The sequence below is a fragment of the Osmerus eperlanus genome, chromosome 4 (genome assembly GCF_963692335.1).
Source record: "Osmerus eperlanus chromosome 4, fOsmEpe2.1, whole genome shotgun sequence".
Lineage (NCBI taxonomy): Eukaryota > Metazoa > Chordata > Actinopteri > Osmeriformes > Osmeridae > Osmerus > Osmerus eperlanus.
Window position 1 is genome coordinate 17,809,475 of NC_085021.1, and position 25,073 is coordinate 17,834,547.

The following is a 25,073-nucleotide window of genomic DNA, read 5'->3' on the forward strand; positions in this document are numbered from 1 at the left end:
CTTTTCTCCCCCTCAGTCGGACGGTGAAAAGGTGGAACCGAGTGTTCCGGAGGAACTGTCGCACAGCTGTGAAGTCGGTGACGTTCTATTGGCTCGTTCTGCTGCTGGTGTTTCTCAATACCAGCCTGAGTGCCTCTGAACACTACAACCAACCTGAGTGGCTCACTGAAGTGCAGGGTAGGGATACACACACACGTAGAATATCACATAGTTTATACAATGACCTTTACTGTAACTCATTACCTGTTTCGCTGTCTCTCTCTTTCCCAGACATTGCCAACAAGGTGCTTCTGTCTCTGTTCACGGTGGAGATGCTGCTGAAGATGTATGCTCTGGGCCACCAGGTCTGCCCTAGTCATCATACGTTGTTTAACAAGCCGTAGATGTTCTAAATCTCTCCTCTCAGAGTCTCTCCTAGTCAGCAGTTCCTAGTGGTAATCTTGCTGTGTGGGTAACCCGCAGAGTTGAATCTCTCCCCAGGGGTACTTTAAGGCGTTCTTCAACCGCTTCGACTGCTTCGTGGTGTGCGGAGGCATCATGGAGACCATCCTGGTGGAGCTGGAGATCATGCCGCCTCTCGGCATCTCCGTGCTGCGCTGCGTGCGACTGCTCAGGATCTTCAAAGTGACACGGTAGGCTGGGTCACCTGGCTTCACCTCGCAGCGATGCCTCGCGGGCTTCTATTAGAGCTTCCTGTAACCTCTATATGCCCTCCATCTTCTCTCCCTCCCTCCATCCCTCCATCCCTCCCTCCATCCCTCCCTCCCTCCCTCCCTCCCACCCTCTCTCCCTGACAGTCATTGGACGGCCCTGTCCAACCTGGTGGCCTCGCTGCTCAACTCCATGAAGTCCATCGCCTCTCTGCTGCTGCTCCTCTTCCTCTTCCTCATCATCTTCGCTCTGCTCGGCATGCAGCTCTTCGGAGGCAAGTTCAACTTCGACGAGACGCAGACCAAGAGGAGCACCTTCGACACCTTCCCCCAGGCCCTGCTCACATGCTTCCAGGTACACACACACACCTGATCCCTCCCAAGGCATTGGACAGTGTTGATCTTCCCCTGGGACTGTGGAACTCACACTTACATGTTCTACAGATATGTGTGGCGGCCTGCGGAAACCCTTCACATCGTGATAATTTGACTTTCTGGGTATTATACATATTTGGAAACTACAAACTCTCCCGAATACAAATCAGTTTAAATCACTCAGATATCTTTATCACAACTGAAGTTACATAATATAAAAGTTGACCTGTGTCAAAAAGTGATAAGGGAGAAAACTGCATTCAAAGATTTCACTTCTAACATGTCCAAAAACCCATGAAATTAACTGTTTTTCATAAGTAATCATATACTTTTTGTACATTACAATGGAGTTTAGGGTGTTAACTATACAAAACATCAAAAATCTCAATTTTGACAGAAAACGATTTTCGATGTTTTATGGCTTATAGCCAACAATGAGCGGCCGCGACGTCTGGCGGGTTTCTGCAGTCCGCCACACATGATAAGGGATGTTTTAACGTTGATGTGGTTCTGTGTGTGTGTGTGTGTGTGTGTGTGTGTGAGGCAGATCCTGACAGGAGAAGACTGGAACATGGTGATGTATGACGGCATCATGGCGTACGGAGGCCCAGTGTTCCCTGGGATGATCGTCTGCATCTACTTTGTCATCCTCTTCATCTGTGGCAACTGTATCCTCCTCACACTGACTGACCAACTGTCCATCAAATGAATAGAAATGCCTAGAACCCAACATTGGAATGTATGTAGAAACTATTAATGCCCCAGGTCTTACTTGGTGCCCTTGAGCAAGGCAGACTGAGTCACACTGGAAGCAGAATGATGGTCTTAGTCCGTCAATTCCCTTGGTGAAGTATACTTTGTGTGTGTGTTTTCCTTAATGAGCTGTTTGTCAGATATCCTGCTAAATGTCTTCTTGGCTATCGCTGTGGACAACCTGGCAGGAGGAGACGGGGATGACAAGAAGAAAGAGTGAGTGGGGAAGGAAGGAAGGAAGGAAGGAAGGAAGGAAGGAAGGAAGGAAGGAAGGAAGAATTAGCGAAGGAAAGAATAAAAAAAGACGAGTATGCATGAATGTGTGGATGAATGGATGAACTGATGAATGGATGGAATAAAATGACAGATGAAAGAAAGGAGTCCATGGTAGAGTCAAATGATATGACTGACTTGTCTTTCTGCTCGTGTCTGCCAGGGAGAAGAAGGAAGCGGTGGAGGGTGAGGGAGAGGCAGAGGTGAAGGTGAATGAATCTCCTCGTTGACAGACACAGCACTGTGGTAACAATGTTGATGACGTTGAAACAGTAGTATGATGTTGAGACTGTTAGTGCAGGCTCAGACCCTGTCCTCCATGTCCCAGGTGGACGTGGATGAAGACACTGAGTATGAGGAGGAGGAGATACTACCACAGGTAGAAGGAGGTGAGGAAGCTCCTCAGATTGCCCCCTACTCAAACATTGAATGTGTGTGCGCGTGTGGGTGCATGGGCGTGTTTGTGTATGTGTGGGTGTGTGTGTGCATGGGGTGCGCGTGTGTGCATGGGCGTGTTTGTGTATGTGTGTGTGTGTGTGTGTGCATGGGGTGCGCGTGTGGGTGCATGGGCGTGTTTGTGTATGTGTGTGTATCCTCAGGCTGAAGCAGAAAGTCATAAATAGACTAGAGCACAGTGACTCACACTTGTTGCACTAAGTGACTCAAATCCCTGCTGATGTTCTTCCATTTTCCCAAGTGTGTATTTGCTTGTGCTTGTTTACATCCTTTCTGAAAAAAAGTATCCATAGAATGTTTGTGGAAGTGTAAATTGTAAAGTAAGACGTGTAAAGTACTGAGGATGAAGTATTAGGTGGAAAATGTGAAGTGTACAGCAGAGTGTGAAGTGTGAATTTTTATTTTATTCATTGATTTCATCATGAATGCATCTCTTGTGTGCTAAACAGAGGAGACAGTTGGTATCCAACTGAATGTGGCAGACTTCACCCCTCCTAAGGAGAAGGTCACACCCATCCCTGAAGGCAGCGCCTTCTTTTGCCTCAGCAAGACCAACCCGTGAGTCTCTCTACTAACCAAGACTGCCATTAGTGATATTCTAACCCTTGCTAGTAAACAAGACCATCCCATCTCATCACAAACCATTACTCACTAGAGTAATACACCAACTACTGTAGCCCTAGTATACAATCAGCTCCAGATGATTCTAATTGCTCAATCAGCTCAATCTAATTGCTGTTACTAACTGTAGCTGCTACTAACGATCATCAGTTAGCAAGACTAACCCTGTGATAGATCCATCAAGTACTAAATATATCTACAGAAGTATCTGTCTCTTGTTTGATTGGTTAAGTCCTTTTCCTCTGCGTTCTCCACCGCTTCCTCCTCCTCAGGATCCGTCGGGGCTGCCACTTCCTGATCCACCACCACATCTTTACCAACCTCATCCTCGTCTTCATCATCCTCAGCAGCTGCTCATTGGCTGCTGAGGACCCAATCAGAGCTCACTCCTTCAGGAACAATGTGAGTCTGGCTGAGACTGACACTGGTGCTGCAGAACCTACCCCCTACCCCCTGCCCCTGCCTCTACCCCTACCCCTACCCCTGCCCCCCATCCCAGTCAGCCCTGCCCTGTCCAGTCCTGCCCTTCACAGTGCAGGCCTCGTCAGGCAGGGCAGCAGCTGGCCTGATTGCACATCTCCTCATGCTAGACGTGCCAATTACAGCCAGCTGAGGAAGAACCATCTTGGAACATACAATCAGCAGGCAGGCAGTATCTCTCTCACACACACATACACGCACACACACACACTTACACACACCATTCATTAGCAGGGGATGCCTCATACTGTAGTTAACCCCCGGCAGGCTAGAAATAACTCTTCCACAGTTAGTCCAGTCAACTTTAGCCCTGTTATCCCTATTTAGCCCTGGACTAGAATAACCCCAGGCAATGTTTACCCTGGTCTGTGTTAATCATGGTCTATGCTAATCATGGTCTAAGTTAATCCTGGTCTAAGTTAACCATGATCTATAACCCAGGTTGATGTTAATCCTGGTCTAAGTTAACCATGATCTATAACCCAGGCTGCTGTTAATCCTGGTCTAAATGAATCCTGGTCTTGGTTAACCCCTTCCTGTCTGTGTATTATTGTGCAGGTTCTGGGCTACGCTGACTATGCATTTACCTCAATCTTCACTGTGGAGATTATGCTTAAGGTACTTAGGAGAGTCTCTATTGGTCAGAACATACTGTTGACTAAAACAGCTCATTAAACAAACAAACATTGACACATAAATCGCACAGACATTGTGTAAATACTTGTGTATGTGTACCTGACTGTTAGACCTGTGTGATGAACTAAAACTACTTCTGTTTGTGTGTTTGTGTGTGTTCATATACTGTATGTATGTGTGTGTGTGTGTGTGTGTGTATGTGTGTTTGTGTGTGATAGATGATTGTCCACGGAGCGTTCCTCCACCCAGGCTCATTCTGCAGGAACTGGTTCAACCTTCTGGACCTGCTGGTGGTCAGCGTCTCTCTGGTCTCCTTCTTCCTGCAGTGAGCGTCCACACACACACACACTCTCACACTCATACACAAAAAGCCACACCGATGCACAAGCGCATGTGCACATTCAGTGTTTACAGTGACCTCAAATGATTGAAGGGATACATGCACTCTTCAGTTCCTCCGTGCTTTCTATTTCTCTCTTTCTCTCTTTCTCCTCAAAATGTTTCTCCCTTTTCAACACCTCCCCCCCCCCGGTCTCTCTCTTCAGTTCAAGTGCCATTTCCGTTGTGAAGATTCTCAGGGTACTCAGAGTTCTAAGGCCTCTTCGAGCCATCAACAGAGCCAAGGGTCTGAAGGTGTGTGTGTGTATGTGTGTGTGTGGATGTGTTCATGTGTATGTATGCGTGCATGTGTGTGATTGCCAGCTTATATCTATTTGTTTGTCTGCCTAACGACGGGGTTTCTATGTACATTGCAGCATGTGGTCCAGTGTGTATTTGTGGCTATCAAGACCATTGGCAACATTATGATCGTCACCACACTGCTGCAGTTCATGTTCGCCTGCATAGGAGTGCAGCTCTTCAAGGTAGCTGCTCACACCCTTCAGAATGTCTCAAAACACGTACATTTCACACAAGCACAGATTACCCACCTTATTTGTTACATATTTACATATGACCGTGTTCTTAGCATTAAGGTAAACACGTTCCAATGTGACTGCTTTTATTGTGTAGCTGTTTCGAAACCTAGCTATCCACTTATCACAGCCCAAAACAACTCAAATGTAGAAGACGTTCACCATCCTGTTCTTCTGTGTTTTTACATGGCGGCAGTGAGTGTGCTGCATCCAGTCTACATACTGCTTCTGAACTTTGATGTGTTTGTGTTGCAGGGCAAATTCTACCGCTGCACAGACGAGGCCAAGCACACTCCTGACCAGTGCAAGTAAGTTCCTGAGCGTTTTGAGTCTTGTGCAAGTGCTCCTCCCGCTGGTCAGTCATTGACACAGCAGCTTTAGAGATTTTTACTGATGTGTGTGTGTGTGTGTGTGTGTGTGTCTGCAGGGGCACCTTTGTGGTATATAAGGATGGAGATGTGACTCATCCCATGGTGAGAGAGAGGATCTGGCACAACAGTGACTTCAACTTTGACAACGTCCTCATGGGGATGATGGCTCTGTTCACCGTCTCCACCTTCGAAGGATGGCCTGCGTGAGTCTCCACACCGGGCTGGATGCCTGGCTGAGTGGCTGCCTGTCTGCCTGCCTGTCTGTCTGAGTGGCTATTTTGTTGGCTTGTTAGCCCTCTGGCTTGTCTGGTTATCTTACCATGCTTTCTCTCTCTCTCTCTCTCTCTCTCTCTCTCTCTCTCTCTCTCTCTCTCTCTCTCTCTCTCTCTCTCTCTCTCTCTCTCTCTCTCGCTCTCTCTCAGTCTGCTGTACAAGGCAATTGATGCCAATGGGGAGAACCACGGTCCCATCTACAACAATCGAGTGGAGATCTCCATCTTCTTCATCGTTTACATCATCATCATCGCCTTTTTCATGATGAACATCTTTGTGGGTTTTGTCATCATCACGTTCCGGGAGCAAGGAGAACAGGAGTACAAGAACTGTGAGCTGGACAAGAACCAGGTAGGACACAAACACTGTGGGGGTGCTTGTGTGGATGTCTGCGTATCTAGACACAGATGTATATTGATTGAAAAAATTAAATAATGATATACAACTTTTTCTCTCCCCCCTCCCCCTCTCCTCTTCTCCACTCCCCCTCTCCTCTTCTCCACTCCCCCTCTCCTCTTCTCCACTCCCCCTCTCCTCTTCTCCACTCCCCCTCTCCCAGCGCCAGTGTGTGGAGTATGCTCTGAAAGCCCAGCCCCTGAAGCTGTACATTCCTAAGAACCCAGTCCAGTACAAGTTCTGGTCCATCATCAACTCCACTCCCTTTGAATACGTCATGTTCGTCCTCATCCTCCTCAACACGGTCACGTTGGCTGTGCAGGTAAATACACACACACTGACACACACACACACACACACACACTGACACACACACACAAACTGACACACAAACACATCTATCTCATTGAATCTGTCTCCCCTCCTGTCTGTCCTCTGCAGCACTATGAGCAGTCGAAGACGTTCAGCCATGTGATGGACATCCTGAACATGGTGTTCACTGGGCTGTTCACTGTGGAGATGCTCCTTAAGCTCCTGGCTCTCAGGATCAGGGTGAGTGACACACCCTCACACACCCTCACACACCCTCACACACCCTGACACACCCTCACACACCCTCACACACCCTCACACACCTTCACACACCCTCACACACCCTCACACACCCTGACACACCCTCACACACCCTCACACACCCTGACACACCCTCACACACCCTCACACACCCTCACACACCCTGACACACCCTCACACACCCTCACACACCCTCACACACCCTCACACACCCTGACACACGCTGACACACCCTCACACACCCTCACACACCCTGACACACCCTCACACACCCTCACACACCCTCACACACCCTCACACACCTTCACACACCCTCACACACCCTCACACACCCTGACACACCCTGACACACCCTCACACACCCTCACACACCCTCACACACCTTCACACACCCTCACACACCCTCACACACCCTGACACACCCTCACACACCCTCACACACCCTGACACACCCTCACACACCCTCACACACCCTCACACACCCTCACACACCTTCACACACCCTGACACACCCTCACACACCCTGACACACCCTCACACACACTCACACACACTCACACACCTCACACACCTTTAGAGATACTACATTTTCAGTATAGCTAAAACGCATTTGTCTGGTTTAAAGTCAATGTGAAAGTAGCATGTCTGTATTTGTGTTCGCAGCACTATTTCGTCGATGCCTGGAACTCTTTTGATGCTCTGATTGTGGTGGGCAGTGTGGTGGACATCGTAGTCACAGAGTTCAGCGTGAGCCTCTACTCTATACAGTCTAGCTCTAATCTACACTGTCTACCAACTCAGTCACTGCTGATTTATACCCACCATCTACTAGCTGTCTACAGCCTGTACTCATGCAACACCTCTCTCTCTCTCTCTCTCTCTCTGTCTCTCTCTCTCTCTCTTTCAGAGTGGAGAGGACAGCTCCAGAGTGTCAATCACCTTCTTTCGTCTGTTTCGAGTGATGCGATTGGTCAAACTTCTTAGCAAGGGGGAGGGAATTCGCACTCTCCTATGGACCTTTGTGAAATCACTCCAGGTCAGGGGTCAGGAAGGGGTCAAGGAGGGTCACTGAGTCATAAGGGGTTAGGTTGACCTGTTGGAATTGAAGAAGAAGAAGATCATTTTTCTCCACACAGACATCCTGAATATCTGACCTTGACTTCTGTCTCTCCCTCTCTCCTCCCTCTTTCCCTTCCTCTCTTCCTCCTCTCCCAGGCCCTACCCTATGTAGCACTGCTTATCGCTATGATCTTCTTCATCTATGCTGTCATTGGCATGCAGGTGAGAACATCAACGTATTGCACCATGGCTGTTTGAAGTATTCATGAAAGCCTTGACCTTGGCTTGCTGTAATCCATCTCCATCCTTCTTTCTCAATCACCCCTTCCTCCTCCCTCCTCTGTTCCTGCAGACATTCGGGAAGGTAGCCATGCAGGACTACACTCAGATCAACCGGAACAACAACTTCCAAACCTTTCCACAAGCTGTGCTGCTGCTCTTTAGGTCAGACACACACACAATACAACACACACACACGCACACACGCACTTACACAAACACAATCATATACTGTATGTATATGTCTATAGACACATTGACAAGCACACATATATACAGAATATACACACACTTTCAGACACATAGTCAATTTTTTCCCCTGCTCACTCTGTGCTTGTGTGCATATCTGTGTGTGTGTGTGTGTGTGTGTGTGTGTGTGTGTGTGTGTGTGTGTGTGTGTGTGTGTGTGTGTGTGTGTGTGTGTGTGTGAGAAGGTGTGCGACGGGTGAGGCGTGGCAGGAGATCATGCTAGCCAGTCTGCCTGGTAAGAGGTGTGACCCAGAGTCTGACTACCTTCCCGGAGAGGAGTTCACCTGCGGAAGCAACTTTGCTATCGTCTACTTCATCAGCTTCTTCATGCTGTGTGCATTCTTGGTAAGAGAGGGAGAGAGGAGGAAGAAGAGGAGGGGGGGGTGTAAAGATGGAGGTGAAAGGATTGAGAGAGACAGTGGTAAGAAAGAGGAGGAGGAGGAAGGGGAGGAGAGAAAGAGGGATGTATGGTGGGGAGAGGAGAGGTGGGGGGAGGAGAGGAGAGGAGGATGGGGTGCAGGAGGAGAGGAGAGGTGGGGGGAGGAGAGGAGGATGGGGTGCATGAGGAGAGGTGGGGGGAGGAGAGGAGAGGTGGGGGAGGAGAGGAGAGGAGAGGAGAGGAGGATGGGGAGGAGAGGAGAGGAGAGGAGGATGGGGTGCAGGAGGAGAGGAGAGGTGGGGGAGGAGAGGAGGATGGGGTGCAGGAGGAGAGAGTTCTTTCAGAAAAAGAAAGAAGCCCTTTGTGGCACTACTTGACATCAACTTGACATGTTTTTCTTTCAGATCATCAATCTGTTTGTGGCTGTCATCATGGACAACTTTGACTACTTGACCCGTGATTGGTCTATTCTGGGGCCACATCACCTGGACGAATTCAAGAGGATCTGGTCTGAGTACGACCCAGAGGCCAAGTAATACCCCTAGGACTTCCTAGAACTTCTTATCTCTCTCTCTTTCTATCTCCCTCTCTGTCTCTGTCCCTGACTCTCTCTCTCTCTCTCTCTCTCTCTCTGACTCTCGGCCTCTCTCTGTCCCTGACTCTCTCTCTTTAAATGTGGTCTCTCTGGAGATAGGATGTAGGACCTGCATGTAGAGTGTAACCGATGTGTTCCCTCCAGGGGTAGGATCAAGCACCTGGACGTGGTAGCTCTCCTCAGGAGGATCCAGCCCCCCCTGGGCTTCGGCAAGCTCTGCCCCCACAGAGTGGCCTGCAAGGTACTGAACCACATGTTTGCTGTTGGTAGAGTTGAACCATAGAGCACTTTGAGTGCCAAAAAACTACATTACAAATAAAATGTATATATATTATTATTATATGACTCTGATCCCTTTTTCTTTCTTTCCTTCTGTCTTTCGCTCTTTCACTCTTTCTTTTTTTTGTTTTGTTTTGTTTTTTTGTTCTTTCTTTCTTCCCTCCCCCTAGAGATTGGTAGCTATGAATATGCCCTTGAACAGTGACGGTACAGTGACTTTCAACGCCACTCTCTTTGCCCTCGTCAGAACCGCCCTCAAGATCAAAACTGACGGTCTGTTCAAGCTCTCCTCTACAGTTCACTATGTTTAGCTGATACCTACTGTCTTACAGTGGTCAATGTGACTTCATGAAAGATCAACAAGCTTTAGTTTTACACTGCAAAGGAATAAATTACATGAAGGGTATTCCACATTCCTCTCTCTCCACTTCTCTCTCTCACACACAAACACACATCTACACACACTATTCCATATACACTCTCTGCAGGTAACCCAGACCAGGAGAACGAGGAGCTGAGGGTGATCATCAAGAAGATCTGGAAGAGGATGAAACCCAAGATCCTAGATGAGGTCATACCTCAACACGAGGGTGAGATGGAGGGAAGGGGGGGCATCATCTAGAGGAGACTGGAGGAGGTGTATTCTACAGTGACTTTATAAATGCATGGGCAAATGTCTGTACCTCCCTCTCTCTCTCTGTTTACTGTATATCTATCTCTCCCTCTCTCTCTCTGTTTACTGTATATCTATCTCTCTCTCTGTTTACTGTATATCTATCTCTCCCTCTCTCTCTCTGTTTACTGTATATCTATCTCTCCCTCTCTCTCTCTGTTCACTGTATATCTATCTCTCCCTCTCTCTCTCTGTTTACTGTATATCTATCTCTCCCCCTCTCTCTCTGTTTACTGTATATCTATCTCTCTCTCTGTTTACTGTATATCTATCTCTCCCTCTCTCTCTCTGTTTACTGTATATCTATCTCTCCCTCTCTCTCTCTGTTCACTGTATATCTATCTCTCCCTCTCTCTCTCTGTTTACTGTATATCTATCTCTCCCCCTCTCTCTCTGTTTACTGTATATCTATCTCTCTCTCTGTTTACTGTATATCTATCTCTCCCTCTCTCTCTCTGTTTACTGTATATCTATCTCTCCCTCTCTCTCTCTGTTCACTGTATATCTATCTCTCCCTCTCTCTCTCTGTTTACTGTATATCTATCTCTCCCTCTCTCTCTCTGTTCACTGTATATCTATCTCTCCCTCTCTCTCTCTGTTCACTGTATATCTATCTCTCCCTCTCTCTCTCTGTTCACTGTATATCTATCTCTCCCTCTCTCTCTCTGTTCACTGTATATCTATCTCTCCCTCTCTCTCTCTGTTCACTGTATATCTATCTCTCCCTCTCTCTCATTCCTCTCTCTGCCCCTCAGAGGAGGAGGTGACTGTGGGGAAGTTCTATGCTACCTTCTTGATCCAGGACTACTTCAGGAAGTTCAGGAAGAGGAAGGAGAAGGATGGGGTGGGGGTGGGGGAACCCGACCCCAACAACCCCTCTGCTCTACAGGTACCTTCTTGTGTGGACCCCGTGTGTTCGCTTGTGGTCTTCCATGTACTGTTAGTTTAAATCCATTTTCTGTGCATGCAGCATGTCCCCTGTTACCCATGCAAGGTGGGTTTGTTTTGCGCTGTATGTATACGGTTTCCCCTGTGTGTTTCCGCGTGCATCTGTGTCAAGCGGGGCTGCGGACCCTGCAGGACCTGGGGCCAGAGATGAGGCAGGCCATGCACTGCGACCTGGACGAGGAGGAGGAGGAAGAGGAGGGGCTGGAGGAGGACGTGGAAGAGGATGACGCCAGATATAAGGTATGTGGAGAGTCCAGGGACTGATCTGGCCCATTCATGTTTCTGGATATTTTAGTTTTAGTTTTTTTTATGACAACTTCCTTTCTTCTCCTCCAGAATGACAACGGCTATGGCCCTGAATCTTCCAAAGACAGGCGGAGCTCCATGGTGACCACGCCCACAGGAGGCGGCGGTCAGATGCCTGGGGAGAGCCTGTCTAACGGGGGGCTGAGCCACCGCGCCTCCCTGTGCAAGACACCCAATGGGGGGGGTCTGCTGGAGCAGGACGAGCTCAGGAGGGGGGAGGACCACCGGGGCTCCATCAGCCACCATCACAGACACCCCTCCATCAAGAACGCGGTGGTGGAGCATGCTCCCAAAAGGTACAGAGACAAGCTCCCTGTGTGTACACTGTATACATTTAGTGGACAGAATGCTCCTTATAGGTACATCATGTTAATCGTCCCCCTTCTGTCTCCTGCTGCAGGTCGTCCTACTACAAGCACAGCAGGTAAGCATCTTAAGATAGGCACCTACTCCGCTCTGCGGGTTGGGATTGGTTGGTTGGTGGTTGCTTGATTGGTTGGTTGCTTGATTGATGCCCCGTAGGCGGGACTCCCGAGACAGGTCCTCTCCCGTGTCCCGGGGGCGTAACGGGGGGCTGGACGGGGAGGAGGCCTACCCTGGGGAGCAGGGCTACTACAGCCGTGACGAGGACAACGACAGCATCACATCCCGAGACAGGTGAGGTTGTGGAGTGTACACTTAACACTAGTATACACTAGATCTCTTTCTAGCAGTGGGAGATTCTATCTGTGGTCGTTTTTGCCCGTTACGGTAATGGTAGCTCTCATCCTGACAGACATGGTTACCCTGACGACCTCTACCGAGAACACCTGTATGACACTCCCCGAGACAGTAACTACGGCAACGGCTACAATGACGGCCGCAGGATGGCCAGAAGACGCCTACTTCCTGCCACGCCTACAGGTGACCTCACTTGTGACCTCACCTGTCAACAGACATGCAGCTCTTGAACAGTGAAGTGTTGCTCGTCAGTCTGCACTTGAATCAGCCTGTGATGTGTCTTGTCCTCCCTGTGCTCTCAGGGCGCAAGCCTTCCTTCAACATCCAGTGTCTGAGGAGACAGGGGAGCAGTGATGACCTCCCCATACCTGGTACCTACCACCAGAACTCTCCCCCCTGCCGGGCTCGCACCCAGGTAGATGCTCAGGTACAGAAACACTGCCACACACCCTTGCACACACACACGCACGTCAACACACTCTCATACTGTACGCACAGTCATGTGACTCTGATCCGCGAACACATGCTCTGTCTCAAAAACTCCTCCCCCTCCTCTCCGTCTCACAGACGTACGGGAGTTACGACTCTCGCCGCAGCAGCAGTCGTTCCTCCACCGGCTCCTCGGCCTCCTGGGCCAACCCCTGCCCCCGGCGTGGACGCCTCCTCTACGCCCCCCTCATCCTGGTGGAGGAGGAGGGCGGGCCAGGGGCTGGTGGGGGCATGTGGGGGGAAAAGAACGCTGGGGGCCCCAGCGGAGGAGATGGTGGGCCCCCCAGGCCTGGCTGGTACGCGGCCCCCCCTGGAGCCTCTGGCCCCCAGCCCCCCTACAGGGCATACACCACCCTGAGGGTGCCCTCCAAGCTCAGTTCTCACTACAGCGACAAGAGGGGCAGTGCCGACAGCCTGGTGGAGGCGGTGAGGATGGAGGGAGGGACAAAGTGGGGGATGGAGGGAGGGAGAGAGGGGGCAGTGAAAGAATGGTGGGATGAATGATGAGCATGTGGAGGAAAGGATGAGGAGGGATGGATGGATAGATAAATAAATAGATACATGGATGGATGTATGAATGAATGAGTGAATGAATGGATGGATGGATGGATGGATGGATAGATGAATGGATGGATGGATGGATGAATGGATGAATGGATGAATGGATGAATGGATGAATGGATGGATGAATGGATGGATGGATGAATGAATGGTGAAGGAGTACACTTGTCTTGTTGTTGACAATGTCAGTGTTTTCCCTCACAGGTGCTGATCTCAGAGGGACTGGGCCTATACGCCAAGGACCCCAAGTTTGTGGCCTTCGCCAAACGGGAGATCGCCGATGCATGTAACATGACCATCGACGAGATGGAGAGCGCTGCCAGCGACCTCCTCAGCCGGGGCAGCGGAGGGAGTGGCACCGGGGGTAGCTTCCTCAACAACCCCGACCTGGGAACACTCTACAGCGACGAGGAACCAATGAGGACTGGCCGTGACGAGGAGGACCTGGCAGATGAGATGACCTGCGTGACATCATTCTGATCTGGACCAATCACATCAGAGCAGGAGAGAGAACCTGGAGGGAGACGTGGAGAAAGGAGAAGCTGGCCAACCTGGTATCTCCAGACTGAGGAGGAGACAGGACTGGCCACAAGGCCTCAAAGCTTCACACTGGCCCTGGAACGTCAGCTGCAAAAGAGAGAGGAGGGAGACAGGGAGAGAGAGAGAGAGAGAGAGAGAGAGAGAGAGAGAGAGAGAGAGAGAGAGAGAGAGAGAGAGAGCTGGGAAAGAGACAAGGGGGATCAAAGAGAGAGAAGAAATGTAGAATAGTGTTTGGAGCAGATCGAAGCTGTGTGATGGGCATTAGAGAGGAGGTCTAATGAAGAGTTTGACATGATGGTGGGCGACCGGATAGGGAGGGAGATGGAGATTAAAAACAGCAGGATATAATGGGTGTTAGAGAGAGAGAGAGAGAGAGAGAGAGAGAGAGAGAGAGAGAGAGAGAGAGAGAGAGAGAGAAGAGGCATGTAGAAGAAATAATAACACCAAGAAAGAGAGAGGGATGGAGAGAGGGAGAGGAAACGAGAGAAAGAAAGGAAAAGAGGCGGGTGGAGATAAATATAACAAAACGCAGAGAATGTGGGACCTGTGTGTGTTTGAAAAACAAAGATGGACACAGACACTGGAGGCATGAGTCATTGCTTGTCGCTATGGCGACTCGGCATGTTGCCAGCTCACAAACACATTTGCATCAAATAGTGTTGTTTCTTATTCATAATTATGATAACTTGTTAAGTATGAACTTCTTAGAATGTTTTTACTGCAGCGTCATGTTGTACATGGACAGAATTTGTTTGATAAACCTTTTATTGTGTCTCTTATTTCACATTTTTTATTTTATAGGAAAGAAAAATGTGTAAGGACACTTACTCCTTGTGTAACACAAAGAAATGTTGAGCTTCTTTTTTCATGCTTCGTATTTTTGCTGATATGAACTTACAGTATGTGTCTGATAGTCTGTCTGACTTCCTGGTCAACTATGTCTGATCCTTCCGTTTGTCCATCTACCTGCCCGACATCTGTTGTCTTCTTCTGAAGGTGTCTGTGGTGTCTCAGCCATTATACTGCTTTAACCTTGGTCATCATTTCAAAACGACACACACTGAGTTTTTCTGCTTTGTTGTAAACTTGCATGTCTTCTCTGATAGAATTTTTTTGTTACGTTTATTATTTCATCATGAAAGCCTTTTATCTTTTTCCATTTTTTTATTCTTGCATGATTCAAATTGAAAGATGCTACGTAAATTAACGAGCAGGCACCAACATGCATAGATCTCTAAAAAGACACCTGGCATTCCTTCTGTCTTGTTTGCTTAAAGTAAGATACTCAGGTGGTTGTATTGATGATGATGGTGATGATGGTGATGATGATGGTAGTGGTGGTGGTGGTGATGATGAAGATGATGAGGAACAAAGGAAGTAGATACAGAGGGTCGACAAGTGTTCCAGAACTACCACCATGTTCCCTGAAAAATATCCAGACAAGGGCTCCCACTCACAGGTGGTACAAGGGTTATTAACATTTGCACATTTCCTTATTTGATCTGAAGTTATGCTAATTATGGTTTCTTACCATGTATTTGCTAAATAGATTCTGAACGTGACAAGTAAATCTTTTTTTTATGCCTTTTTGACTGGAACTTTGGTTGATCCATGTCAAAAGGCTAACATTGGATAAATCATGTAATAGTTCATCAATATGCTGTACATTTTCACATTATAACTACTAACTTGCTATTTATGACTTGAAGTCAGTGTACATTGCAATATTTGGAAGTTAAAAAAAAATTTGAATGTTGAGAATTTTCAGTGTCTATTTGCAAACAGTGTTCCCATTCACACAAATTGGACCATCGTATTCAACTTCTGAAATCTTTATTACTACTACCAGACTCTCCTAGTTGACACGGTTTTCCTTTAATTAAACACTATAATCCTATGGTATAAACTCATGATATAGTTCCGACTCAATGGTACTCATCCTTATGGAAACACTGCTGTAATTCTATGGTGGTTATTATGTTGATAGATCAGGGAATTAAGGATGAAAATACATTTTATCACTCTAATTCAGCCCAGTCATGTTGACCAGAATACCGGACAGAAACTTGAACTGAAGGGATTGAACTGATAAAGCAGTGGTTAAGGATAAAGAATAATCCACCCTGTACAAATTAGTATTGCAGAGTATAGTAGAGATTTATCATATGAGCGATGGAGTAACATTGACATTGTTTAACCCTCCTAAGGTGTGCTGTGGTCATCCGCTCCTGTTTCTTGTGTGAGGTCTTGTTAGTTGACAAGGTTTATTTGTCATGACTGAACTAACATTGCCATGTTTGTTTCTTAAATCAAATACAAAGATCAAATCTTGGCATCCCCCATGTCTTGGATTTCATATTGCTGTAATGCTGTATGTGATGGAATAGGCATGCACAATGTACACACTGATAACACACAGGAACCCTGTGTTCCTGGTCCCCCAGTGTAACTCTGGAGGAGGATAGGTGGAGAGATGGTGGAGCCAATGGAGCTGGAAGAAGAAGATGAGATGGAGGAAGAAGAGGGGGAGGTGGAGGAGGATCTTCACACCTAGAGCTATCCCTCCAGATGGCTGGGCCACGGAGCCAGCTGTTCTTACCTCCCCCTCACCACTCCTCTTCCTCCCTCCTCCTCACCACTCCTCTTCCTCCTTCAGTACTATCTCAGATGGTACATAGGACAATGGTAGCACTGAGGCACAGAGCTGGATTTCTTCTGAGGAGGTTGGAAATAGAAACAGAGACAGTAAGGTCAGGTCAGGGTTCATATGAACACTATCATTGCTTTGTGTGTGTGTGTGTGTGTGTGTGTGTGTGTGTGCGCGTACATGCATGTGTGTGTGTCTCAGCTCATACTAATTACAGTAAAGTCACGAGAAGAGCAGCCATCTGTTTCCCTCTGGCCTGACCAGACTTCTCAGGAATGAGAAGGCCCTCATAGACAGTGATCCAAGGGTTGGCTTTCACATGAAGAGATAGTGTAGTGAGGTTGGGGTTACCCAGTTGGTCCCACACCAGATACATCTCCCTGTGTGTTTGTGTGGGTGTGTATGTGTGTCAAAAACAGAAGTCCTCCGGTTTTCTCTGGTTCCTTATTCTAAATGGTCAATAGACATCGATGACGGTAGAAAAAAGCTGAGTATTCTCTCTCTCTCCCCTACTCTCTATATAGCTCTCTCTCTTTCTGCTGGTGGCAAGAACAGGTTATACTAACGGATGGAAGCGCATGTCTGATTTTTGCACTACACGCCATCTACTACACGATGACGCAGTAGCCGTTCCAGCATCTTTTTCCCTCAGAGGGCTGTTGCTGCTACAACTCCCTCCCCCCGCTCGACATTTCTCTTATCTACGAACAGGCGGCCAGTATGGATATTGTAAATCAGGTAGGAGCTCTGAACATCTAGAATATGCGAACATTCAGTCTTTTAATATTAACTGTGAACTGTAGGATGAATATTGGGTTGCTGCTATGGGCGTTTCTGTGCAGGTTATCAAGTAATATGAGATTATTGAGCTGAAACAGGGAAAGCCCTGCCGGAATGCTGCTGCTGGTTGTTGACTGAAATTCGGAAGATGCGTGTTTTAACTGATGGTTTTCCATGAGCGGTTGTGTTGAAATGAACGGAAAGACATATAGCCCACTACAAATCTAAACATTTCTTCGAATCTTGTACGGTCCATGTTTTGAATTTCACCATGCCAAAAACACATTTTGATATGTAAGGTGTTCAGACGACGGACGGCTATTTGATGTAAATAAGACGTGAAAAACGGTCATGGGACGCAATAAAAAATATCCCACAGGCATATCTTAATGCAGACTTAACAGTGCACGTATTGACGAGGTTATTCGCTGGCTACATGTTAAATGCAGCTTTGGAATGACGGAACTACCATATTAAGCGTCAGGCCTGCGATGTGCGCTTGTAATTCGTGAGATTGCATTGCAAAATGGCAGCGCACTTTTATCCCTACATAGCTCTAGTATCATAGCCATCTATCTTTGGATATGAGGCCCGACTGTGGGTATATTAAAGTGAATAGGCTATGTTATGTTTGATATGCAGGGTCGTGTTGTTCTCGCCACTCATGTTTCATTGATAGCGAAAGTGCGCTCACAAGATCATAGGTAGAAAGGACAATTGGCCACTGTCCTTTTATTAATTAAAACATGAAACGGTATGACATTAACGTTTCTTGTTTAATTGCCAACCATCAATATGCATACGTAGCAATTAAATTGTGCAATTGAGTTGCAAAAAATCGATAGCAATTGATTCCGTTGGGCTATTTGTCTTCGTGTGATGCTCGCAGGTTCAGTGCGCTACCTCAAGAGCGGTTAATGGTGTCGTGTCCAAACCGCACCTTGCTCTTTACGCAGCGCAAACACCCATCGCAGTTTGTTACGCCGCCAGCGCTCGCAGATTTGCTTGTGCGCTTGTTGTTGATGAGCTCTTGGTACTCAATGATACAAGAGAATTGGCATTCATTTAAAATCGTCTCGTCATCTATTTAATTCAAGGGCAGTGCTGTGTCAGAAGCTTTGGATGAAAAAGGTAGCCCTATGAATTTCAGGCAATTTAAGTCTCCCGCTAGTGGGCCTGAATAAATGGGTGATGGCCCACTGATATTTTACCGAATTTTCTGAACACTATAGCAGAATCTATTCGTTTGTCTTATAACATAAATGGCCTCGTCAGAATGATCTATTCTCAAAGTCAAGTATTTTCTAAACAGTCTTTTTCTAAGTGAAAATCCATGCATTTGGAACAGAAGTGTGCTACAGGAGCTGGTCTGGCGAGTGAGACATAGCATAGGCCTATATTCTTAGACTACGTGTGTTTGTTGTGATCTACCTAATACATCCTCACTCTATCAAATAGGCTACTTGGGTTACTGTAATGACTAATGAATGCTGTTATTGAGAATGATACATTTACTAAAAATCTATATTAAGTCAGTACCATTTGATGCATTATGGCTTCCTGTTCATTGTGGTCCTCTAATCACTCTTTGTTTCTGCTTGACAGTTGGTGGCCAATGGGCAGTTCAGAGTCCTCAAAGTACCTCTAGGGTTCATAAAGGCCTTACAATGGGTAAGTCACCCTTTCATTAACACATCCTTTGTTCAGTCAAACAATATGAGTTTTGAAAACATGTAATGCCTCCTTCGTTCAAAACAATACGTTTCCTGAAGTCAATTACATTTCTAAGCTGTTTCCTATTCCTGTCCAATATTATTTTATTGGTTGGTGAAAAAAGGTATTTAATATTCCCTGCAATTCCTGCGGGCACACAGATCACACACAGGCCGCACTGCCATCATCAGCAGTAATGTAGTTCTGCCTCTGTGTTCACCATGGGATTCCCAGTGTAATACACACTGTGTACTAAGATACCCGCTTTCCTAATCAAAACATTTCTGTGAAAGCGCTCTGGTTTCACAAAGCAGATGACATCCTGATGTAGTGAAAGTGGTGTCCAAGCCAGGTGAACTCCCCAGCACACTCACTACTCTCTCATACACATCTGAGAGGTTTGGATAATTTACATTTAGTCATTTAGCAGACACTCTTATCCAGAGCGACTTGCAGTAAGTACAGGGACATTCCCCCGAGGCAAGTAGGGTGAAGTGCCTTGCCCAAGGACACAACGTCATTTGACACGGCCGGGAATAGAACCAGCGACCTTCTGATTAATAGCCCGATTCTCTAACCACTCAGCCACCTGACTCCCTGACCGTTTCTGTTGATCAATGTCTCTGTTGATCAATTACACACAAAATTGAAGACATCTAGTGGCTATTGTTGAGATTGTATCCTGGTTTCATTCAGAGTTCTAGTACTTTCCTCAGATTCCAGAGAAGATTACCAGACTGATTGTTAATGTCATTTTAGACAAGATTAAATACAATAACAGTTTAATAGCCACCCAGGAATGGTGAATTATCTTTGGTTCTCAGCTAGATGAAACAGTTTCAGAAAAGGTCATCATAACAAGCAACCTTCTTGATCAACAGTCATGGCGGTTGTTTATATTAAAAAAATGTTTTCCAGGATTAGAAGTTTTTGGAGAAGAAGTAGGAATGAGTAGAATATAATAGAATGGAAAACAAAATGACAGTTGAAAATTATGGGATTATTTAAAGTTGAGTAAGAATTTTCTTATTTTGTCAATTACAGTAATTATGTAATTTAGACAGGTTACTGAAATCATGAAATATTTGTAACATACACAAATTACATAGTTTACACTATTCACTTAAAATAAAACGACATCAGTTATGATACAAAATTATGTTTACTGTTGTGTAAGTTATACCAAGTAAATCATTTACACAAACTACATAAATTACACATTATAATTTAGACAGACAAATGACAGCTGGCAAGTTACGTTTAATTCCCTGGATCACTTTCTAAACAATGAAATAGAAAGCAGAGGTAGAAACATGTCTCAAGATTGGCTGGCATTAATAGATATTTTACTAGTCAGTCTAGAATGTTCTTGGCTTCCCATCCTCCTTCCCCACCCTCACCCATACATATCATACAGTATAATATGGTATTTTGCTGCCCTCGACTCACCCAATAAATGTCCCAACCTTCCCACCCGTCAAAATAACATGACAGATGGTGGCCATGGAGATTCTCTGTGCCAGATTCGACCAACCATCATCCCCCCCCTCTTCTCTCCTCCCCTTCTCTCCCCCCCCCTCCCTCCCTTCCTCCCCTCCCCTCCCCTCTCCTCTCCTCTCCCTTCCTCCCCTCCCCTCTCCTCTCCTCTCCCTTCCTCCCCTCCCCTCTCCTCTCCCTCCCCTCTCCTCTCTTTCCCATGCTCTATGCAGGCTCTTTAATCTGAGTTAGTGGGTAAATCTGGAAAACGTAATCTGAGGGTTGGCAGGGGATGATGCATGTATAACACTATCCATGTGAACGTTCCACTGAGATTAAGCCTTTCTTTTCATCATTTAGATTCTCGTCTCACTCCATAATATTATTCTGATATAAACACTTCTCCCACAAATGCCACTTATGTATTGAAATCTTATGAACAGCATATAAGATCTCAGTTTGTGGGGTACAGTATGAGTGTAAAGTCTATGAGTGACATGAATAAATAACCCTCTCCCTAACCTTGAGATATCTTAAGTACATCATTATATGCAGTATATTACCTTATAGTACAGCACATTTTTGTGTACAGTATAGTCTTGTCGCAGTAAAATAACTTGCTATTGCAACACTGTGTGTGTGTTTCTCTGCTTCTCTGCTGCAGTTCTTCGCCATATTTGCGTTCTCCACATGTGGCAGCTACTCTGGGATGTTCAAGATGAGCGTGGAGTGTAAGAACCGCACAGACAGCGACCTCAGTATAGAGGTGGAGTTTGAGTATCCTTTCAGGTCAGTTCAATCATTTACATTTACATTTACATTTAGTCATTTAGCAGACGCTCTTATCCAGAGCGACTTACAGTAAGTACAGGGACATTCCCCCCGAGGCAAGTAGGGTGAAGTGCCTTGCCCAAGGACACAACGTCATTTGACATGGCCGGGAATCGAACTGGCAACCTTCAGATTACTAGCCCGATTCCCTAACCGCTCAGCCACCTGACTCCCAATCAAGCCATCAAAGCGTATTGACAGTGATTGGCATATATCATATTGTCATTCAAGCACCTGAGCACAGTAGGACTTGGCTAAACTTTTATCCTAAAATACTCCTGAATAATCAGTGAAAACAAATAGCTTGTTCAAGTTGTTTCGGTGTATAGTTGGTTGGATGTTGATCATCCAAAGTAGTTCATCCAAAACGAAGCATCAATGGAGATTTTTTCCATTCTAAATGACCTTCCTGGACCCTATCCTGAAGCAGTATGAAGTGTGTATTTGAATCTGCTTGCTTCCCGCTCCCTGTCTCTCCCTGGTAGGCTCCACCAGGTGTACTTCGATGCCCCCACCTGTAAGGGGGGGAACCCAGAGCGTGTGTTCCTGGTGGGGGACTACTCCTCCTCCGCAGAGTTCTTCGTCACCATCGGGGTGTTTGCCTTCCTGTACTCCATGGCTGCTCTCAGTGTGTACGTCTTCGCCTTGGACAAGTACCGCGAGAACAACAAGGGACCGTTGATCGTAGGTTCTTCTAAGAGCATATATGTGTCTGTGTGTGTTGGACTGTGTGTGCTGCGTTTTTTGTCTGCACTTGTATGCGTGAGGGTCAAAAGTCGGTCTGTGTGAGTGTGAGTATGAATGAGAGGCAAAACATTGTAAAGCGCTTTTAGTGCCGCTAAGGTAGAAAAGCGCTATATAAATGCAGTCCATCCATTTACCATTTAACAGCTATACTCAAAAACGTAAAAAACAAATTCTGATCTTCACCTGTTATGCTAAGGTGCCGTGTGTATATGTGGCTCTCTCAGGACTTTGGCGTGACGTGTGTGTTCACCTTCATGTGGCTGGTGAGCTCAGCGGCGTGGGCCAAGGGTCTCTCGGATGTCAAGACCGCCACAGACCCTGATGAGGTGCTGACTATGATCGATGCCTGCGACGTTGAGGGCAACCGGTGTCGTGAGGTCCATGACCCTGTCATGTCCGGGCTCAACACCTCCGTCGTGAGTATAAAAATACATTTTTATATCCCGATTCGGTTTGGTCTGGTCCTTGGTCAGAGTTGTTTTGGTTTAAAGAGGGTCTTGAGGCAATAATAACATAATAGGCCATGAGTTTGTTTTGTTCAAATGTTGACAAAACAAGTCATCTTTGTTTGTGCACTCTCTGTCAACATAGCCTACAGTGTGTTCTCTTTTTGAGCTGCCAATTAATGAACTGTTCCCCATCCTTCGCTCTCTCTACCTCCCAGGCCTTTGGCTTCCTGAACCTGATCCTGTGGGGGGGCAACCTGTGGTTCGTCTTCAAGGAGACTGGCATCATCGCTCCCTTCATGCGCCCTCCCCCTGCCCAGGAGAAGCAGCCGGCTCCAGAGTCCTTTGGGCAGCAGGCGGGGTACGAGCAGGACCCCTATGCTGGCTCCCAGGGGGGCTACCAGCCAGACTACAGCCAGCAGCAGGGCGGGTACAACCAGGAGCCCGACTACACCCAGCAGGGGGCGCCAACCTCCTTCTCCAATCAGATGTGAGATGGGAGGGAGGAGGAAGGAAGGAAGGAGGCAGGCGGCTGGTAGGTGATTTGGAAGAAGTGGGTAGTTGATGATGATGAGGATAATGATAAGAAATCTACAATTGATGAAAAATATATTTATACATCCTACAATGTACAGCAAAATTATTGCAGAAATATTGATTATGAAACCTAATGTTACCTTAGTAACAATGTATGTCCTCTCTCACAGAAAAAGATGATGGTGAAGGAGGAGTAAGACGCCTGGCAACCATCCACCACGCAGCTCTCCTTCCTTCCTGTCTGTTTGTTTGTGCATCTGTGTGTTGAAGGAGGGAGGGAGGGAGGGAGGGAGGGAGGGAGGGAGGGAGGGAGGGAGGGAGGGAGGGAGGGAGGGAGGGAGGGAAACACCCAAAGGCGATGGTGTGAAGATCAGTTGGGGGAGGGGAGGGTTTTAGATGTTAGTTATTGTGGTGTGTAATTGAAAAAAGAGAGTTTAAGACAAATAAATAAATGAAAACTTGAACATAGCACCAAAACATAATGAAGATATAAAAATTTTACTTAACGAAAATTATTTAAAATCTGCAATGTTCATAACTAGATCTATTAAACTTGAGAGAATGTATTTGTCTGTGCTGTATAGATATCACTATGAACAAATATATAGACAAATATTTCGTAATGTTATGTATGGAACTGTTCTCCTGGTTGGTTTTTGAGCTCTGTAAATGTTACAATAATTCTGCCAAACACAAATCCTCTCGTCAACAATTTTCACTTTTGCGTTACTGCAACAAATTGTCTGATATGATCGTATTTTGTTTCTTTGTTAGTTATTTTATAGAATGGTTTTTTTTCTACAATTATTTCCCATAATGATGTGATGAAGAGAAGAAACCAAAATCACAACAGCGTTGTAATCTCCTTTCTCCTGATCTCTCCTGAGCAAAATCTAAAGAGAGACGAGAAGCAGAGTGGGAGAGAATCATTTGTTGAGGGCCTACCTGTCCTCTCATTGGTTGAGGGCCTACCTGTCCTCTCATTGGCTGAGGGCCTACCTGTCCTCTCATTGGTTGAGGGCCTACCTGTCCTCTCAGCTTGGTCTGCTTGGGTTCAACTACAACCAATCTTAAAAACACATAGACGCGCATGGTGACGTCCAATGATGATAGTAATAACTCCTTGTATGATGCCCCCACTCCCTTCCGCAGTTTTGTATCGTGCCATTGGTGTGTTATGCAAGTGGGGTTCTGAAGTGAATATTTTGGATAGAGTCTGATCTGTGTGGAGTGGGACAGAGAAAATCAAGTGTGTGCAGAGATGGTGATTTTGTAGATAGTAATCTAGCTGTATACGTCTCTCCATTGTGCTGTCCCTTCACCTCTCTCTCTCCCTCTCTCTCTCTCCCTCTCTCTCTCTCTCTCTCTCTCTCTCTCTCTCTCTCGCTCTCGCTCTCTGTCAGACTATCTGTCTTACCCTCGTTTCCATCTTCCTCTTAATGTGTGTCTGTGATGCATTCTCACCCACTGAGAGGCGAGTATTGTGGTCAATTATCTGGGGGACCGAACACATAGCTTGTGTGAATATGATTTAAGACACAGTTGAGTTTGACACTGCATGGAGGACACAATGAACACACACAATGACACACAGTATGCATTGTAGCTACACAAAGTACATCTTGTATAGATTTCCAAAATATTCACGTTCCTTTCGAAAAGAAAAATCGTAGGAACTGCCGCCAGCATTGAGGGAAGCAATTGTATTTGTTTATGATAAACAAGTCCACCTTTGCTCATTTAACCTATGATGTTCATGAACTCCCAGACATTGGTTAATATATGTCCCTCTCCAGTTCCAGACTGAAGGGTCTGATTTCTCCAGCTCCTGACCAGTCGGACAGACAGACCTGTAAATAACCTCCCAGCTAGCCTAGAGGATGCACAGAGGGCTGTTCTGTTTTGTCAGGTGATGTTATGGCCAATCTCCACGTATCAGCGCATGTTTATGATGTCATCGCGTCCAGCCTGCTCAGACATGACATCACACTAGAGAATGAAACTCTGCCTAGAGTAGAATCTAAGCTTTCAGGAGCTTTTCTCCTATC

At 46.5% G+C, this 25,073-nt stretch overlaps 2 protein-coding genes across 2 annotated transcripts in view; both read left to right on the plus strand.

Moving 5' to 3' along the window:
- Positions 1 to 14,742, plus strand: part of cacna1fb (calcium channel, voltage-dependent, L type, alpha 1F subunit) — a 27,672-nt gene extending 12,930 nt beyond the window's left edge. The window contains exons 13-49 of the mRNA XM_062459780.1: positions 17 to 177; positions 271 to 344; positions 481 to 632; positions 798 to 1,005; positions 1,573 to 1,693; positions 1,919 to 1,994; positions 2,215 to 2,260; positions 2,380 to 2,440; positions 2,957 to 3,065; positions 3,401 to 3,530; positions 4,167 to 4,226; positions 4,463 to 4,569; positions 4,790 to 4,877; positions 5,000 to 5,107; positions 5,414 to 5,466; positions 5,586 to 5,732; positions 5,952 to 6,153; positions 6,362 to 6,520; positions 6,640 to 6,750; positions 7,435 to 7,518; positions 7,679 to 7,807; positions 7,987 to 8,052; positions 8,183 to 8,274; positions 8,544 to 8,703; positions 9,142 to 9,269; positions 9,477 to 9,573; positions 9,782 to 9,884; positions 10,100 to 10,201; positions 11,040 to 11,173; positions 11,335 to 11,472; positions 11,569 to 11,834; positions 11,939 to 11,962; positions 12,061 to 12,195; positions 12,314 to 12,441; positions 12,561 to 12,685; positions 12,826 to 13,173; positions 13,513 to 14,742. Of these exons, the coding sequence (XP_062315764.1) occupies positions 17 to 177; positions 271 to 344; positions 481 to 632; positions 798 to 1,005; positions 1,573 to 1,693; positions 1,919 to 1,994; positions 2,215 to 2,260; positions 2,380 to 2,440; positions 2,957 to 3,065; positions 3,401 to 3,530; positions 4,167 to 4,226; positions 4,463 to 4,569; positions 4,790 to 4,877; positions 5,000 to 5,107; positions 5,414 to 5,466; positions 5,586 to 5,732; positions 5,952 to 6,153; positions 6,362 to 6,520; positions 6,640 to 6,750; positions 7,435 to 7,518; positions 7,679 to 7,807; positions 7,987 to 8,052; positions 8,183 to 8,274; positions 8,544 to 8,703; positions 9,142 to 9,269; positions 9,477 to 9,573; positions 9,782 to 9,884; positions 10,100 to 10,201; positions 11,040 to 11,173; positions 11,335 to 11,472; positions 11,569 to 11,834; positions 11,939 to 11,962; positions 12,061 to 12,195; positions 12,314 to 12,441; positions 12,561 to 12,685; positions 12,826 to 13,173; positions 13,513 to 13,788 (4,708 nt within the window). The 3' untranslated portion in view covers positions 13,789 to 14,742. The remainder of the gene's footprint in view (positions 1 to 16; positions 178 to 270; positions 345 to 480; positions 633 to 797; positions 1,006 to 1,572; positions 1,694 to 1,918; positions 1,995 to 2,214; positions 2,261 to 2,379; positions 2,441 to 2,956; positions 3,066 to 3,400; positions 3,531 to 4,166; positions 4,227 to 4,462; positions 4,570 to 4,789; positions 4,878 to 4,999; positions 5,108 to 5,413; positions 5,467 to 5,585; positions 5,733 to 5,951; positions 6,154 to 6,361; positions 6,521 to 6,639; positions 6,751 to 7,434; positions 7,519 to 7,678; positions 7,808 to 7,986; positions 8,053 to 8,182; positions 8,275 to 8,543; positions 8,704 to 9,141; positions 9,270 to 9,476; positions 9,574 to 9,781; positions 9,885 to 10,099; positions 10,202 to 11,039; positions 11,174 to 11,334; positions 11,473 to 11,568; positions 11,835 to 11,938; positions 11,963 to 12,060; positions 12,196 to 12,313; positions 12,442 to 12,560; positions 12,686 to 12,825; positions 13,174 to 13,512) is intronic.
- Positions 14,743 to 17,079: 2,337 nt separating this feature from the next.
- On the plus strand, positions 17,080 to 23,023 carry sypa (synaptophysin a). The gene is made up of 6 exons (XM_062459781.1): positions 17,080 to 17,233; positions 18,881 to 18,946; positions 21,129 to 21,253; positions 21,781 to 21,979; positions 22,267 to 22,458; positions 22,707 to 23,023. The coding sequence occupies exons 1-6, from the start codon at positions 17,216 to 17,218 to the stop codon at positions 22,980 to 22,982; spliced, it is 876 nt and encodes a 291-aa protein (XP_062315765.1). The 5' UTR covers positions 17,080 to 17,215; the 3' UTR covers positions 22,983 to 23,023.
- Positions 23,024 to 25,073: the final 2,050 nt, after the last annotated feature.